General features: G+C 59.9%; 1 protein-coding gene across 1 annotated transcript; it reads left to right on the top strand.

The window, feature by feature from the left end:
* The first annotated feature begins 7,815 nt into the window (after nucleotides 1-7,815).
* SKOR1 (SKI family transcriptional corepressor 1) lies at nucleotides 7,816-16,104 on the top strand. The gene is made up of 9 exons (XM_047074437.1): nucleotides 7,816-7,922; nucleotides 8,145-10,347; nucleotides 11,467-11,557; nucleotides 12,466-12,573; nucleotides 13,080-13,151; nucleotides 14,524-14,598; nucleotides 14,838-14,912; nucleotides 15,426-15,491; nucleotides 16,010-16,104. Exons 1-9 carry the CDS (start codon nucleotides 7,816-7,818, stop codon nucleotides 16,102-16,104), a joined length of 2,892 nt encoding a protein of 963 aa, XP_046930393.1.
* Nucleotides 16,105-18,382: the final 2,278 nt, after the last annotated feature.

Raw genomic sequence — 18,382 nt, 5'->3', positions numbered from 1 at the left:
GCTGGGGAAGGTGGGGAGCTGTAGGGTGATAACTAATGGGTACAAGGTTTTTCTTTGAGGTGATAAAACTGTTCTAAAAGTGATGTTTGCACAATTCTTTGAGTATACAAAAACCATGGAATCGTAGGCTTTAAATAGGTGAACTATGTGGTATGCGAATTATACCTCAACAAAGCTTGACCTGTCCCAGGAAGCAGACTGGACTCCACCAATATTCAGGCAGCTGTCTGGAAGTGATCTGAGGCTATCTGGGAGAGGAAGACTCGTGTGTGCTGGGCACCCTCTCTGCGCCCTGTGCTTTGTGCAGGGCTGGGAGTAGGGAAAGGATTTCCAGGACCCAGAAAGAGAATGTCTTCTTAAATCTTGCACCCTAGGTACTTCACTCTAGTCCCAGACCTGGCTACGTGCCACACACCCAGCCACTTGTTTAATCGTTATGACATCTCTGTAACACCCAGATGACTACTCTACAAATGCAGGTTGAAAGACTCAGAGCAGAACTGGGATTTGAACCCAGGTCTTGCTGGCTCCAGAGTCTGTCCTCTTTCCAGCCCTCCCCCACCATGCAGAGTGAAAGAGGCCCTGGGAAGGAAGCCCCTTACAACCAGGGAGAGTTCAGCCAGCTGTCCCACCTCCCACCTGCCAAGGCCTATCCCTACCTTCTAAGAGAACAAGCCTTGGGGGACTCTACCTGAGTAGCTGTGCCTGAATCTTGAGGAACCCCAGGACCTCCTAGATCTAATCACCAGGGAGCACAGAACCTTTTACTCTTGAAGAATCATTTGGCCTCTAGACACCAAAGATACCGTTCAATCACTTTGGCCAGCAACTCAACTGGGACCTGGGCTGGGGCTCTCAGCCTTTACGCTCAAATGCTGTTCAATCATTCAACAAACATGTTGACACCTACTATGTGCTAGACCCCATTTTAGGCCCTGGGAATACAATAGCAAACAAAACGTTCCCATGCGAGTTTCAAAAAACACAAAGAACTAATCAGGATATATTAACCAGTGAGCAATCTAAGGGTGAAAATAAAACACTACGAGACAGAGGGATGAGGCCCAGGCAAGCAGGCAGGTTTAGAGGAGACCCTATGTAGTGTTCAGGAGACAGCTCAGAGGCTTCTGAAGGGCAGACACTGGAAACACAAGTGAACGCAGCCTACTTTGTGGGTCAGTAAGTCTCTAGGTGCCGTTGAATGTTCTTGGTGTGTTTCTTTGGGTTGGTGGGAAATGTCTACATGCCCACAGAGTCTCCCCTGTGCTAAGGACCTTGGAAAGAGACTTGTAGCTAAGTTAGGGCTGATCAGAGGGAAGCCCTTGCAGGGGAGGACATCTGGGATATGAGCAGGGACCCAAATTAGAGATCTTGGGGGAGAGGGAGTCCTGGGGTCAGCTGAGCTACTCACCCACCCTCTTTCCATATACCTCTGCTCAGGCCTTGAGGGCTTCTATGTCTGGTTGGGGCAAAGAAATCTGGTCCTGGGCTCCCCATTTAGGCCCTCCCAGCCTAACGTGCTTCCCCAAGTGCAGAGCAACCCCCAGGATGAGCAGAACCAGGCCCCATGACCTTTAAACCTTTCCCAAGGCCGCCTGGCTCTGGGATACTACATTCAAGCAGTGGCCCTCAGCCCCCACTCCCAACTCCCTAGGGCTTCAGAAAAAAGATGTTCACCTGAAGGGCTCTTGAGCCTCCTAAATTGGCCAATCCTTCACTCTCGAAAGATGCTGGTCAGTGTGCCCTTCCTACAGATGTAGGGAGATATTGAGGCCAAGTCAAGGTCCACCTCACTCAAGCTGTGAGTAGAACTGGATCTGGGCCTCAACTTCCTTGCGCCTTCTGAGCTAGGAGTCTTCCGCCCGGTAGGGAGTGCCGGTCTGGCCTCTGAGCGAGGGGGAGAGTGCGCAGCCTCAGGCAAGTCCTGGCGCTGCCAGAGCCTCAGGCTTCCTGGCTGCACCCAGAGGGAGCTGGGCCGGGAGCTCTGAGCACCTTCGCGCCTGCTCGGTGGCCCCTGCCTCCCCCTCGACCACACCTCTGCTCTCAGGCTGCGGCCCAGCAGGCCCCGCCCAGCCACCTTCACTCGCTCTGGCCGAGGCCGCCGCACGGGGCTCGGGTCTATCTGGCCGTCGGATTAATATCCAGATATTAAGTAAACAATAAATTAGCAAAACTACAAGAAAATTTTACAGCCCTTTGCATTTGGCAATCATTGAGTGTTAATTAGAAATTCATTACAATTAAAACCCTGCCTAAACAGGGCCTGCGCGCCTTAATTACATCTGATTTTTAATTCAGAATACGTGTTTACACAGTAAGCGCTACGTACCCCATGATTATCCCCAATCCTCTTTATACTGTACTAATTATGTAAATTAAACCTAATTAACTGACGAAAACTGCCGTTAATTCAACTGGTAAAAGATATGTGCTTGCGGAGAAGGCGCGGCCGCCCAGCCCCAGCCCATGCCGGAGCCGGAATGGGCGCCGGGCGCCGGGCCGGGTGGACGCGACGCCTGGGACGCGGAGGCAGAGCGGACCGGGCAGGGGGTGGGGGGAGCACGTGATCCTGACTCCGGCTCTCTGACCTTCGTGCCACCCGGCAGTGGAGAAAAGAGAGAATCCGCGCTAATGGGGGTCAGAAAGACCAAGGGCACGGAGTGTCGCGGGATCCCCAGGCTCTGCACTGGGCGGCGGGATCCAGAGCCCACTCTGAGGAAGACGGGTCCCCTGCTCTCGCGTCTGAGCCTGAGTTCAAGTCCCAGCGCTGCCCTGCACTGGCTGCCTGACCCTGAGCAAGTGACCTGGCATTGCTAGGCCTGTTTCCTCCGCACGAAGTGTTGCATGATAATAAAAGCTCCCGGTGACCTGCGCCGCCCTGCACTTATTTTCCCCTCACTAAGCGAGGTTCTCCCAGCAGCGCGCAAGGCACCTTTGGTGCCTGGGAGATCAGCCTGCGTCCCTCGTTGACCGAGGAACCCGGGTGGGTTGGCTTTCACTGCCTGGCCCTCAGTTTCTGCCTGTAAAATGGGAATAAGTAATCCCTACCTACTCCCTTGTAGAACTGGCTCTGTGAGAACTGGCTCTGCAAACTGTAAAATGCGGTTCGCGGTCATACTAACCAACTAGACGCTGGTCCTGAGCAGAGCCAGGCCCGATCCCCGAGACCCGCTCCCCGGAGACCACTACCCCTCAAGCGAGCGATGTCGCCTCCCCAGCCTCTCTCCACGCGCCTCCAGTCTTTCTCCAGCTCAGACCCTGGAGGGAGCGTTGCGTGGGTCCACGAAGCTGGTCTCAGGTGCAGGGAGCTGTCCGCGGTTTGGTGCTGAACAGAGATGCAAGGGCGACCCTGCACGCCCTTAGTGCCATAACCTGGGGAAACAACTTTTGTCTGAGAAGTCCCCGGCGGGCCCTGGGGCCAGGCTGCTGGAAACGCCCTAGAGACCAGCCCTAGAGGCATTGTTGGCCCTCCCAATACAATAGAGGCCGGACAGGAAGGCCTTGCCCCTCCTCTTTCCACTTTCACCCCCCACCACCACCCCGGGGCGTCCTGGCTCAGCGATCGTTGTCACTACACACCGAATTCTAAGATGCCTTTTAAAAAATCATTAGGAGCCTAAGAATAATTACCGAACGGGATTGTAATTATGGGGTGGGGGAGGCCGGGCGGAGGGAGGGGGGATGAGCAGGTGGAGGCTTGGGGTGGCTCTCAGACTGGGACGGCAAATAGGTTCCTTTTTTCCTCGGAGGGAAGTGTCATGGGGGGCGGGGTGGGGGGAGGAGGGTTAGAGCAGGACAGAGGCGAAGCCTGAGAAAGACGCACTAACAGAGGGGCCAGAGGCAGAGAAAAGGGCTGAGCCGGCTCTGAGAGAAAACAGAGAAAGGCAAGGAGATCCAAGAGAGAGAAAGATGGCAACTGAGGGAGGTGAAAGAGCAAGGGACCCCGCGAAGGAGACAGAACCCTCAAACTTGGGGGCAGTTTTTGAGGCTTCAGAGAACATGTTAGCCAAGTGGAGGAGGTGACAGACCTCCTCCTCAGGCTGGGCCTAGCCGACCCCTCTCTCCAAGGGCGAGGCCTGGACAATCCGCTCGCACCCCCAGAGGACTCTCCTAGGGTCCCTGCGAGACAGGGGAGAAGAAAAAAGCTCGAGAAGTGGAGAAGGAGTGACGAACCCCGGAGGAGGCGGACTGCAGGAGGGGAGAGGGCCCGTAACCCTGAGCGAAAAGGAAAACGAGTGGGCGGGGGAGAGGGCGACCCTGCGCCGCTGGCCGCGGAAGATTTATGGCGCCGTTTGGGTTCCAAGGACAGGCTGCGTTAGCCGCTGCTGCCAACGTCGGTAGCCGCAGTGGCCGCTGCGCCCCCTGCCCGGGCGGCCCGCCGCGCCCCGGGCCATCGCTGCCATTATTAACTTCTGTTTGATTAGGGTAATTGTTCAAACTTAGGCTGGACAGTATGATTAATTACAGTTTAATTAACGTGTCCATTAAGGACAGTTAATGCCATGGGGGGGGGGGGGGGTGAGGGGGCGCCCGGGTATGAACAAACAGGGAAGGAGTGAGACTGGTAACTCAAATGAAGTAGAGACAGAGATTGAAAGGGAGAATACGGTGACCCAAAGGGGTAGTGGGGGGAAAGAATAGTGAAGACAGAAACCGACAGGCAGAGGGAGAGAGGGGTGGAGATAAATGGAGCTTTGGAAAGAAAGAAGATGCCAAGGGGCATCTGTAGCGTCAGGGAGCTAAACCCCTACCACCGGGAAACTAAGTTAGCAGGAGAGCTAAAGAGTATTCTAGCAGCCACCTAGAAAATAGTTTACCCCAGGTAACTCCAAGCTATGACTTAGTTCCTGCCCTGGGCAGGTCGCTTTTGGTGGAGGCAATCAAGGCAGGGGCGGGGAGGGGGCAAATCCAATTCCCTAGTCCACTGCTCATTGAAGGAGTCGTTCCTCCCCAGGCTGGAGCTGTCCTGACGCCTTCCAACCAAGTCAGAGGCGGTGGGGAAGTTGGTTTCCCCCTCTGCCCCCTCCATAGCCTACACCCTTATCTCTTCCCCAACTGGCCGCTGGTTACCCAACTGGCTCCCCAGGGCCAATCTCGGGCTCCACTGCTTTGGCCCAAAAGTGATGCCCTTCCCCGCGCCCCTTCCTTCAGAGCCTTCCTTAGCCCCATCATCCGGCCTTGGCCCAGAGAGCTCCTGGTCCCTAGGCGAGGAGTGCTGGGCCCTTCCCACTTCATCCTTGGAGGCAAACTTTGCGGGCCCTTCCTCCATCCTGTCCCCTTTGGCGAGCGTGGGCCGCAGGTGCCGGGCGCAGGGCGCAGGTGTGCGGCCGCTTACCTGGGGCGCGCAGGCCCGGGAGCTGCAGGAGGCGGCGGGCGCGGCGCGTGGCCCGCGGGCTAGAGGACCCCGGGAGGGCGCGAGAGACTGCGCGGGCGGTGGGTGTGGCGCCCCGGCTCGCAGCTGTCAGGCGCGCCCGCCCCGCGCCGGCCTCGCTCCTCAGGCTGTGACCGCGCCGTGCCCGTCGCCGCGCCATGCGCTCCAGGCTTCGGCCTCCGCTCCGGGCCCGTCCGGGGCCTCGGGGGCAGCGGCGCAGGGCACACATCTTCGCGCCCGGGGCCCTGGCGTCCTGCGCCTGCTGAGAGCGGGCGCCGCGCGGGAGGGGCCAGCGGGGCCGCGGGTGTGAGCGCGAGGAGCCCGGGAGCGCGGCTGTGCGCGCGCGCGGGGAGGGGCCGCGCCGTCACCCGGAGAGCCCGGCGGATCCCGGACTCCCGCCCGCCGCTCCGCCCGCCGCGCACCTCCTCTCACCGCTCGCCCGGCTCCAGCCGCCGCCGCACGGTGAGTACCAGCGTCCGGTCGCCCGCCGCCCCCGCGCCCTACCCCTACAGCTTTTTTCGTTTAGTTCGTATTTGGGTTCTTGTGGATGTTGTTTTTATTATTATACCTAAAGACTCCATCGCCTCACTCCCACTGCTGTCCGCCTCCCGCCTCGTCGCCCTCTCCAAGCTCACCCCTTCAAGCCCCAGGAGCCGGAGAGGGCTCCGCAAGCAGCCCTGGCGGCTGCTCCTTGTCGCTGCGTACAGCTCATTGCCCGGGCTTTCCGCTCTGGCCCTCGAAATTCGGTTCCTTTCCTAAGACTCCCCCTTCCTCTGGTTCTGGGGCCCAGAGCCCCCTCCACTCGGGAAAACCTCGCGGGGCCCCCAGACCCTCAGCTTGGGGAAGACGCGCTCTGCTCTGAGGCGCTCCGTTCACTGCATGCGGGCAGGACACACTTGCCGATTTCGGGAAACCGAGAAGACATCGTCATTTCCCAGAGCCGCGGAGCCCTAGTCACCTCCCCAGCCCGCCTGAGAGCTGTTCAGGGGGTTACTGGGCTTGCCTTGCGGACCCCTCAGTCGGGGAGTTAGGACAGTCTTTTTACCTCCTAAGATGTTACAAGGCACTTCAACGCGAAAGGAGGGTCAACTTGTTTCAATTTGATATGCGGAGATAAGGATGAAACAGACAGATAGCAGATAAATAGCTTGATACTTGAAGAAGGTATGAAGACAGATGGGAGAAAGAGGAGCGAGCTGGGAGAGACAGACAGCTCAGGGACAGATAAGATCGACAGATGAGGGACACCTAAACAAACAGAGGGAGAGACACAGACAGAAGATCCCAGTGTCTTCGATGAAGGCTTTTGAACTCGGATCCCCAGTCTGCCTGGAGCTGCCCCTCTGAAAATGGATTTGCCTTTCCTGACGAGTTTAGGGGAGGAGCCCTCGGGGGTGGGCTGCCTGGGCCTCAGGAGTGCCTGCAGCCATGGGCCGGATGGGAGACTTCGGTGTCTGAGGACACGTGGCTGGGCCAGGCGACATAGAGGGCCCCAAGCATCAGTCCGTGGGTCCTCTCGCTGCTGAGGTCCACGGGGGAGGCTCTGCCTCCCTTCCTGGGCCAGAGATCAAAGCGCGGGACCGGCAGCAACTTTTGACCTGAAGCTTTGTGGCTTCGGACACCAGCAAGGATTCCCATTCAACCCATATGAACCGGGACAGCCCGGCTTGAAGTATACTCAGAGAGGAGACGACCCCCCCCCCAGAGGAAGCCCAGAGCCAGAAGAGACTGCATTTGGCCTGAGCAGAAAAGGCAAATCTGAAGGAGGAAAACTTAGGGAGTGGGCGGTTAGAAGCGAAGTGGCTCCTGAGAAACTTCCCTGAGAACCTCTCTGTCCCCACGCGCTGACCCGGATGGAAACCAGCTTTGGTCTGGAACGCAGCTAAAAATGCAGAAAATGTGGATAGGAACTGCGTGACCCTGGTCCCACTGATGGCTGGAAAGAAAACGGTGTGTATATCCAACCGGAACCTTTCTGCTCAACGAAGGCGAGGCTCCGGGCGTGAGAGAAGAAGCTCGGGTTTGTGGAAACCAGTGCTGTTATCCCAGGGAGCCTGCTCCGCACGGAACTGGGTGCGGTGGGGGCAGCCCTGGGGCTGGGCGCGCACAGCATGCTTTTGAGAGTCGGGTTCAGCACCGCGAACAGCGGTCGCCTCAGCCTCTTCTCCCTCCCCACCCCCCGCCCCCGCCACGGCCTCGAGACCCTCCTCCTTCTCCTTGCCCACCCCCCCCCCGCCCCCTGCTGTCTGGAGAGGGGCAGTGACCGCCCCTCCCCCGGTCCGTACCCCTCCCTGCGTCTTCCCCGCCCGCCCGCGTGCATGCGCGACTGAGCAGAGGGGCAGCCTGTCCCCGAAGTCCGGGCTTCAGGACCCCGGCGGGTAGGGCAGGCATCAAGGGTAGCCAAAGGCTCAAGGATCTGGACGTTACGAACGCTGGGTTAGGCAATGGCTTTGCTGTGTGGCCTTGGGCAAGTCACTCTCCGTCTCTGGGCCCCACTTCCTGCACAATCCGAAAACAAAATTGGGTTCCGAGCTGCCGGGGCAATCCTGAGGTCTCAATTACCCCTTCTTCTCCCCCCAAACCCCAGGGGCTTTTGTTGTGGCGCCAGCGCGCGTCTGAATAACAAAAGGCTCCCGTCCAGGGGGAGAATGAGCTTGGACTCCCCGTGGCCAAGTTTCTCCGCGCGCCCAACTCGGCGCGCCCAGCTGGGCGGGCCCGAGCCACGGTGGCGCTGAAAATGGCTCAACTGCTCTCTACTTTCTCTGTTTCATAGGAGCGGCGGCATGGAGGCTCTCACCACTCAGCTGGGGCCGGGGCGCGAGGGCAACTCCTCACCCAACTCGAAGCAGGAGCTGCAACCCTACTCAGGCTCCAGCGCTCTCAAACCCAACCAGGTGGGCGAGACGTCGCTGTACGGGGTGCCTATCGTGTCTCTGGTCATCGACGGCCAGGAACGCCTGTGCCTGGCACAGATCTCCAACACTCTCCTCAAGAACTACAGCTACAATGAGATCCACAACCGCCGTGTGGCCCTGGGCATCACGTGCGTGCAGTGCACGCCCGTGCAACTGGAGATTCTGCGTCGGGCCGGGGCCATGCCGATCTCCTCGCGCCGCTGCGGTATGATCACGAAGCGCGAGGCCGAACGCCTGTGCAAGTCGTTCCTGGGCGAGCACAAGCCACCCAAGCTGCCCGAGAACTTCGCCTTCGATGTGGTGCACGAGTGCGCGTGGGGCTCGCGTGGCAGCTTCATCCCTGCGCGTTACAACAGCTCGCGTGCCAAGTGCATCAAGTGCGGCTACTGCAGCATGTATTTCTCGCCTAACAAGTTCATCTTCCACTCGCACCGCACACCCGACGCCAAGTATACGCAGCCCGACGCCGCTAACTTCAACTCGTGGCGCCGTCACCTCAAACTCAGTGACAAGTCGGCCACAGATGAACTGAGCCACGCTTGGGAGGACGTCAAGGCCATGTTCAATGGCGGCACGCGCAAGCGGACTTTCTCGCTGCAAGGAGGCGGCGGCGGCGGTGCTAATGGCGGGTCGGGTGGGCAGGGGAAGGGCGGTGCTGGCGGCGGGGGCGGCCCCGGGTGTGGCGCAGAGATGGCCCCAGGCCCGCCGCCCCACAAAAGCCTGCGCTGCGGCGAAGACGAGGCTACCGGACCTCCTGGGCCGCCTCCTCCCCATCCGCAGCGGGGACTTGGTCTAGCGGCGGGAGCCGGCGGCCCGGCGGGCCCTGGAGGGCCTGGTGGCGGCGCCGGCGTTCGCAGCTACCCAGTGATCCCAGTGCCCAGCAAGGGCTTTGGCCTCTTGCAGAAACTGCCCCCGCCGCTTTTCCCTCACCCCTATGGCTTCCCCACGGCCTTCGGCCTCTGCCCCAAAAAGGACGACCCGGTGCTAGGTGCGGGCGAGCCCAAGGGCGGTCCAGGCACCGGGAGCGGCGCAGGCGCGGGCACTGGCGGAGGCGCGGGCGGGCCAGGATCCGGCCATTTGCCCCCGGGGGCAGGCCCTGGCCCTGGTGGCGGCGCCATGTTCTGGGGTCACCAGCCCTCTGGGGCAGCCAAGGACGCAGCGGCCGTGGCTGCAGCGGCCGCCGCAGCCACCGTGTACCCGACGTTTCCCATGTTCTGGCCGGCGGCAGGCAGCCTCCCGGTACCGCCCTATCCAGCCGCACAGAGCCAAGCCAAGGCGGTGGCGGCCGCTGTAGCGGCCGCGGCCGCGGCGGCGGCGGCGGCTGCCGGCGGCGGCGGCCCCGAGTCCCTGGACGGTGCCGAGCCGGCCAAGGAGGGCGGCCTGGGCTCAGAGGAGCGCTGCCCGAGCGCGCTGTCCCGCGGGCCGCTGGACGAGGACGGCGCGGACGAGGCGCTGCCGCCGCCCCTGGCCCCACTGCCCCCGCCTCCTCCGCCTGCACGCAAAGGCTCCTACGTGTCGGCCTTCCGACCGGTGGTCAAAGACGCCGAGAGCATCGCCAAGCTCTACGGTAGCGCCCGCGACGCGTATGGCGCCGGGCCGGCTCGTGGGCCAGGGCCGGGCGCAGGGTCCGGCGGCGGTTACGTGAGCCCAGACTTTCTGAGCGAGGGCAGCTCCAGCTACCACTCCGCCTCGCCCGACGTGGACACTGCTGACGAGCCCGAGGTGGACGTGGAGTCCAACCGCTTCCCCGAGGATGAGGGCGCTCTGGACGAGGCGGATCCCGGAGCACCCAGTGCGCCCAGCACGGCAGGCGGCCAGGACGCGGACCAGCCCGTAGGGCCCCCGTCTACCACCTCCTCGGGCGCCGACGGTCCCACAGACTCCCCCGATGGCGGCAGCCCCCGCTCCCGGCGCCGCCCGGGGCTGCCCGCAGCCAGCAGGTCAACATTTGGGGACCTGGCTGCCGACGACGTGGTGCGGAGACCTGAGAGGAGCCCGCCGAGCGGCGGCTATGAGCTGCGAGAGCCTTGCGGGCCGCTGGGGGGCCCCGCGCCGGCCAAGGTGAGCCCCGCGCCCGCCTTGCTGGTGGCGCCTCCCCGCTTACCCCTCGGCACCTTCGGGATGTGGGGCAGGCACTGGACAAGTTAGGGACGGGGATTATGTTCTGAGCGGGTGTGCGAGCGGTAGGCCCCAGCCGCTCTGAGTAGGCCCAGCGCTGTGGAACTTGTTGGGACCCCCTCGCCCCCGTGAGTGGGGGTTTCAGAAAATCCGGAGGTGGGGGAGACAGGCCTGAGAAACGAGTGTGCAGTGTTTTTGTTGATTGGGAGCGGGGGGGGGGGGGCGGGGGGGCGCAGAGACAGGCCGGGACCTCAGTAACACAGAAATAAAAGGGATCTGGGGAAAGAACGGGGAGCAGAAAAAGGGACCCAAAGCCAGAGAAAAGCGCTTGCGAGGCCGGGCCCGTGGCACACTCGCCCAGATGGAGATCAGAGTCCCGGGGACGAAGGGGCTGGTGAGGAGAGGAGAGAACCGTCTCTCCCTCAAGCCGGGCCCCAGCAGTGCGGGGTTCCGGAATCTTCCTCTACCTCAACTTGTAGTTTTCTGAGTCCCTTTGAACTCCGGCCTGGGGAACCGCAGGGTTCATTTGGTAGCAGCTGTCGAGATGGCGTGCAGGGCGGGAGAGGGGCTCTCAAGTTGTCTGAACCACGGGTTCGGGTCGAAGCTGTGCAACTAAGCCGAAGTCGTTGGCCTTTTGAAAGTGGGTGCACACACCTGTACATTTATTTCCATTGGGTCTATTAAAACACGAATCATTAGCTGGATGCAAAAAGCGTCATTTATGCGGGGACTGGGCGTGGGCTGGTGGGAAGAGGCCGAAAAGGAGGTGGGCAAAGGGTGGGGGGGCGCGGCTTTGGACAGCTCTTGTCTTGAGAGCCGCTTTGTCTTTCTGATAATTTTCTCGAGGGCGCTAATAATTACCCTGAAACTACAACGTTGCTGTGGCCTCCGAGGGCGCCAGGCTGCGGCGCGTGCGTCACAGCCGCCCAGGGCCCTCGGGGCCCACGGGCTAGCTGACCTCCGCCTCCCACTCAGGGCTCCCCCTCCGCCGCGGCCAGGGCTGGGGGACCCTGAGCCGCTACAAGCACACCCCTAACCGCCTGTCATTTTCGGCCGCCGCAGGTGTACGCGCCAGAGCGGGACGAGCACGTGAAGAGCGCGGCAGCGGCGCTGGGGCCCGCGGCCTCCTACCTCTGCACCCCCGAGGCCCACGGTAACGCCCCTCAGCCCCCCTGTCGAGGTCGCTGGCCAATGTGACGCGGGGACCGCCGGCGGAGGGACACGGCTGTGTGTGTGTGTGGGGGGGTGCTGCTGCGAGGAAAGACGAGAGGAGAAAAAGAGAGGCAGAGGAAGCGAGAAAAACAGGGAGAGGGAAAGAAAAAGAAAGAAAGGGAAAGGAAGCTAAGCGAGAACTAACAACTTCCATCGTTTGGCCACTTAACAACAAACCTCCACATACACCTCATAAAATCCTTTTTAAAACCACGCCTGGCACCTCTTTCCAGTCCTCTCATTTATTCGCCAAGTTTTTGGGGCCTCGAGGTCCTCTGTGGTCAAGCCAGGTTAGGGCGGAGGGTGCGGGAGCTTGGCTGCGCGCTTGGATACCTGCGAAGAGCCCGCGGTGGCTGCGACCCAACCCGGGGGGAGACCTGCAAATGCGCCGGGCCCCTGTGGCTCGAAGAGGAGGGGCTGAGGGCCTCGGAAATCCGGGCAGGCCGAACCCGAAAGGATGTCTCCCCCGCCGCCACCCCGCGCGGCTCGCAGCCTGGGCCGCGTTCTCGGCGGGGGCGGCGCGGGCAGACCCGGCGGCCACGCGCGCTCGCGGTGCCCCAGTATCTGCGCGCGATGTAGGTCGCTCGTCCCTGGTGGGCTCGGCTGCTCGTCTTGTTCTTTTCCGAGGGGCTGGGGAGGGGGCGTGGAGCGCGGGATGAGCAGACCGCGCGCGGGGGAGGGGGTGCCCTGCCCAAAGCCTGAGGGTGCAAGCCCAGGCGCACAGCCGGGAAGCAGCGGCGACCACAACGCTTTTAATTAGGGCTCGGGCGCCCCGACCGTAGCAGCTCTGGCCGTATCGGGGTCACGGTTTCTTTGCTTCTCCTTGAAACTCGGTTTATTGCCTTTAAGAACCAGATAAGGAAGACAATCACTCGACCGCCGACGATTTGGAAACGAGGAAATCCTATCCAGACCAAAGGAGTATCTCCCAGCCAAGTCCCGCAAATACAGACCGAGGTGAGCCCTAGGACTCTCACGCACCAACCCCACCCGGAAGCCGGGGCCCAGGTCTCCCAGCTTTACACAGGTTTGGGCTTGGCTTTTGAGGAAGGCTTTCGATCAAACGTAAGCGGCTGCTGGTCCTCTTGTGCGACTGGCAGATACATATTTAAACAGCGCGCCCGCGAGGTGCAGGCCAGGGCTTTCCTCCTTAGTGGGTTTGGGGCTCTTCTGGGGGAAGGGAAGGGGGTGTACTAAAAGGAAATGAGAGACACCGTCACCCACATGAAGCAGGTCAAAGGGTATATACTTCCTGCCCTAAGATAGCCTACCTTCCCTGGGTGCACTCTCCTTCAGTGGGTCACCCTCTAAAATGATAACTTGGAAGGTAGGTAATACTGGATGCCTGTAACTGACTCTTCTAAAGTAGCTCCCTGACTTAGCTCGGTTCCGGGAAGGCTCATCCTTCCCCTCCCAAGGCCTCTCCCAGGAGAGAACCCCTCTTACCTGCCCTTGTATCCCAGGTGAAGATGGGCTCACCTTGGATGTCACAGGAACTCAGCTAGTGGAGAAAGATATCGAGAACCTGGCCAGAGGTGAGGTTAAATCTGTGAAATGGGGGTACGCTGTGCTTCGGGGAGATGAACCCTTCTTGTAAGGGAGTGCATGGGAAGGCAGGGCTCTTGGGGAATCCGTTTTCATTGAGTGCAAAGGATAATCCTCTGGACACATTATCCTGGCACAGAGGTATGGGGAGGGGGTGGGGTGGGGAGAGTGAACCAAACCCCTAGAGGTTCATTAGAAGTTTGGGTTCCTGAGGCTAGCCTGTCTGAAGAACCCAGCAAAAAAAAGAGAAATGAGTAATAATTCTCAGAACTTGATGCATATGACAATCAGGTAGGGCAATGTGGGTCTCCCAACCTCACTGGAACACAGGACTTTTTCTGAAAAGCAAGATTGCAAAGAGGCATTTATTTTAGGAGTCTGAGAGGTTAATTTTTTCCTGGAATTAAGGCGTTCTGGCCCCACCTCAATACACCCTAAATGGGGTGGGGATGGAGCATGTTTTTGGAATGGGATCCTGGGGTAGCTGCTTCATCTGCAATGGGGGAGCATGTGGCTTGAGGCACAGAAGATGGGAGCCTCTAACCCCACTTTGCTCCTCTACCTCCCACTTTTGTGTTTCCTCAGCACCTGCTAGGGGTGGGATTTCTCAGAGAGCCTCCCCCACAGGGAGGACTTGGATACCAATAGCTCCTTGGTCAGGGCAGCCCCTGCCATTCCTCTGTAGCTAGTTCTGAGGGCACTAACGGTGCCTTCCACATCCACCCGCTATCCACCACCCTGCCTTCAAATGGTCCAGGGATGGCCTTGGAAACTGATGTAGGAAGGGGGGGAAAGCAGTGGTGGTCTTCCACTCTTCCTGGTTACACATTTAACAGGCTATGCAATTACTTTCAAATCATTGGTGCTTTATATGAGGGCCCTTAGTATGGATTTGGGGTCCTGAGACCCCCTGAAATTGTGAACAAACTGTTGTGAAAATATGTATTTTTCCAGGGCAGGGGACCAAGTCCTTGACAAGATTCACCCAGCTCTGTATTGTTGAAGGGAGGAATGGGGTGTGTGATTTGGAGGGGTAAATCAAGTCCTGGGCCAGCTTCTAAGGTTTGGGAGTTTGGAACAACTTAAAGCAGGTGCCATGCTGGTTAGCGCCTGGAGCCAGAGCCTAGAAGCCCAAAACCTGAATTTAATTCTCCTGGGCAACCTAGCTCCTGGCCCTTTTTCCTCGTCCAGATTCTTTGGAAGCAAATGGGAAAACAGTGCGGAGGGCCTCTGCCTCCGGGCCCCACCACTCCGCCACTCCCATCTCAGGGCTCTTGGCCAGGGCGGGACCTGCAGCACCTCGGGGAGGGGGGCCTGAGTCCCGCACACCCTCCTTTACCTCACACTCTCGGCCCTTCGCAGACGAATTGCAAAAACTGCTCCTGGAGCAAATGGAGCTCCGCAAGAAGCTGGAGCGAGAATTTCAGAGTCTCAAAGGTACCCCCTTCCTGGCCCACCTCACCCCACCTCAGCGCCAGAGCTTTCTTCCCGCACGCCCCCGGACCCCAGGACTGGCAGCTGCGGCTGCGCGCCCTGCCTGAGCCGCGGAACCCTCCTTTTCCAGGGTTTCCCGCTAGGCCGCAGACCGAAGGGGTGGGGGTGGGGGAGGGGAGTGGGGAAATGGGGCCGAGGGAGGGGGCTGTGCCTAACAGCTCTCACTTAATCAATTTGCACAGATAATTTTCAGGATCAAATGAAGAGGGAATTGGCTTATCGAGAAGAAATGGTACAACAGCTGCAAATTGTCAGAGGTAAGACGGGAGTCAGGTGAGCGCGCGCACGGGCCGTAACTGCCTCTCGTCTGGCAGGAGCCGCAATGTTGGCTCAGTCATTTGGATTTAAATTGAAGGTAATTTAACAATTATTTTTTTTATTTAATATCCTTTGTATACTCTGATTAGCCTCAGAATGGCAAGCGAGCCCAGCAAACGGCTTGCAGGCATCATTACATGGAGTGATTGAACTTCTTATCGCGGCAATTTCCATGGTTTCTAAATTAAAAATCGAGGCGTAAAATTACCTGGGAAGTAATGCCTAAGTTTGCTTTAATTTTGGTTAGATCCGTCTGCCTTTAAGCGCCATCCCAGGCCATTTCCTCCCTCCGCCAGGCTGCAGTTTGGAGCACTGATGCTCCCTCCCTCGGTCCCCCGGATTTGTTTTCTCGAGGGGGCTGAGCGCTGGGGAGAGGGTGAGGCCCAGGCTGTGACCCCGGCCGGCTGGAGGGTGGTCTCATTTCTTCACTGGCCCCTCCCCATGTCTTCCAGACACTCTGTGTAACGAACTCGATCAAGAGCGGAAGGCGCGCTATGCTATCCAGCAGAAATTAAAAGGTGCGGAAGCCGGGGAACAAAGATAGGGTTGCCAGGCTCTGGCTGTGCCAGTGAATGAATGAGTGAGTGAATGAATGAAAAAGTAAATGGCGGGGCTAGTGAGAGGGGAAGGCCAGGTCTACCTGAAAGGAGGGAAATGGGATTTTTTTTTTTATGCGGAAATAATTCTAGAACGATAGAATAGGGAGAAAAAGCCCCTTGAGCCCTGGGCATTGGGAAATCTGCCGAGGGATCCAAATCTGGCCGTGGGCAGATTGACTTCCCTCTTTCGGTGCCTCAGTTTCCTCTTCTGTATAATGGGGCTATTGAACCGGAGCAGTGGTTCTAAACCACCGCAGGTTCTCACTCCTAGCCTCCTACCTTTTTCTGTTCCGCTCACTTGATAACCCCTGAGCCGGGAGGGGGTGGGTGAGACCTGGGCGGGCAGGGGAGGAGGCGAGTGGACTAAGAGGGTAGGCCTCCCCGGCGAGGCTAGGCAGGAGAGGTGCCCAGCTTTGCCCGCCTGACTGTCTCTCCAGAAGCCCACGACGCCCTGCACCACTTCTCCTGCAAGATGCTGACGCCCCGCCATTGCACTGGCAACTGCTCGTTCAAGCCCCCGCTGTTGCCCTAGGGCCGGCCCGGCCGCGCCCACGCGCCCTCAAGCCATGCTGCTCTCTTCTTGTAAATACCCGCGGCCGCGGCGGCCGAGAGCGAGGAACAAGCCATTCGGACACGACCGATGTAAATACAGCCTCCCGCCCGCCCGCCCTCCTCCCGGGCGCCTCGGCCCAGGGCCCCTTCTCCGTTTCCAAGTGTAAATACCACCTCGCCCCACGGTTGAACTCCAGGGCATCGGACCTCATGGGGTTAAATGGACCGAAGGGGGTAAGAAAGGGGTAAGGGGGCCTCCCCCCACCTCATACAGCCTCGGACCCCCAGTTGTGTACACAATGTAGCAACTTCGCTGGCGCTGGCCCCGCGCCCCCCCTCCCCCCCCGTCCCGTCCACTTCTGAAACTTGTTCCTAATGACAAAGTGGCTATGTGCAATGGATATAAATGTACTGTGAGTCTCTCTTGGTTCAGTATTGGGTTCGGTTTTATTTATGCTGTAAGTTACTTTGCTTCCTTCTCCTGGACCTGCTTCCAGTCCCGTTTTGCATTCCCCTTTGGGTTTTGTTTTGTCTATTTTTTCTTGTAACCTCTTGATGTAACAGCACTTTAAAAAGGGCGACAACTGACTCACGAGATGGAGACCACCTTGAGCCTGTTTGGGGAGACCACCCTGTATCCGTGACTTTTGTTTTGTTTTTAATAAAAAAAAAAAGAAATCTGTCACTTCCTGGGGTTGTGGAGGTGGGAGTACGGGGTGGGGAGGGTGGGCGGAGGCGGGCTGAGGGGTGGGCAACAGGTGGGGCTTGAAGACCGCCGGCGGCGCGAGTCGTGGAGCGCGGGGGCTGAGAATCGCACGGCTCAGGTAGGCAGCAGCGAGCTCCCCGACCTCTCTACCAGTCCTTCAGATACACCCAGGTTGCCCCACAGGCCACCCTCTCCCCACGTTTGGGACCCTCCCTGGAGCCTTTCGAGCAGGGGTGAGAGGACTAAGGGAGGCTCCTGGGTGCCAGGGTCTCAGACTCTTCCCTGGAGCTCCCTCAAGGGCCGAGGGTTTACTCGCGCCCACTTCCACACCTGCCCCAACGAGGAAGTCCTTTCCAGCGCGGTCAGAGACCGGACACTTCCTGGGAGTTTGCCCGGCACCCTGCCCGGAAGCCCAGGTTCCTTCAGAATTGCCAGAAGGCGCGGACATAGCAGGCCTGGCCCTGGAGCGCTGGGGCTAGGCGGGGCGGGGCGGGGAGCGAGGTACCTAGGATAGACTTCGTCTGGGCAAGCCTGGAAGCACACAGATATCCTCCTGCCTGCCCCTCCGCTACCCTAACGGAGGGAGCCCTGGCGGTTTTTAATGTTCTGTCCATTTGGGCCCGAGAGGGTGCGCGGACGTGGAGGAGCCCAAGGAGCCAGGCGACGCCCGCCTGCGCTGGAGTCAGGTGATCTCGACTGGGGGATGGGGCGGTGTCAGGGTGCGTGTGACGGCGGTGGGTTGCTTCCTGGCCGCTGTTGATGAGGCCTCACCTTGCCGCACGCCTCCCGTGGGCCTCAGTTTCCACAGCGCACCTGCTGATTAGGCTACAGATAAAGGTTGGAAACTGCCCCGCACTTTTTTTGAGGGGGAGAAGAGTGTGCCTGGAGAGGGAAAGCGCACCGTCCTGGGGCTCATTCAGCCCTGGCATCCAGTTTCACCACCTCGGCTGAGGACTAAGGGCTCTGTGTCGCTCCCTTCATCCTTCTAGGCCTCCGTTTTGGCCCGCGTAAAATAATATTCAGGCCTCTCACCCCGGCGCGCGCGGAAGAGCTCTGGGAGGGAAGCGGGGCGCAGGGCCGCGGGTCCCCAGCCCGGTCCAGCGCCCCGCGGACTCCGCCCTCCGACATCCCTGGAGTCTCAGTGCACTCCTCCGGTCCCCCGCCGCCGGGCTAGCCCCTCGGGCCTGGGAGCCCTGCGCTGCGCCGGTCGGGAAATTTGGTAGCGGGTCGTCTGGAGGGCCCGTGGCGGGCCGGTGAGCAGGGAGCGCGCTGCCCGCCGCCTGGAAGGGGCGTAGGAGAGGAGGCCCCCCCCACCCCCCGGCGCGCTGCGGAGGCAGGAAGCCGGTCCCCGGAGCCCCCTGCGCTAGGGCTCTCAGGACCCCAGTCCCGAGACATTCGGAGGGTTAGACACAGGACATGAGAGAGATAATAGCGGTGAGGGCAGCGGCTAAACTGTGAGGTGTCGTCGAGGGAAGAAGTCACCTCGGGACGTGAGATCTCCTAGCAGGGACCCTCCGGGGATCGGGAAGGTTTCCTTTGGGTGGAACCAACC

The sequence above is a fragment of the Lynx rufus genome, unplaced genomic scaffold (assembly GCF_022079265.1).
Source record: "Lynx rufus isolate CCGP_SWC_20201006 ecotype Redwood Valley unplaced genomic scaffold, mLynRuf1.p SCAF_13, whole genome shotgun sequence".
Classification (NCBI taxonomy): Eukaryota; Metazoa; Chordata; class Mammalia; order Carnivora; family Felidae; genus Lynx; species Lynx rufus.
This window is presented reverse-complemented; position numbering and strand designations above follow the sequence as displayed.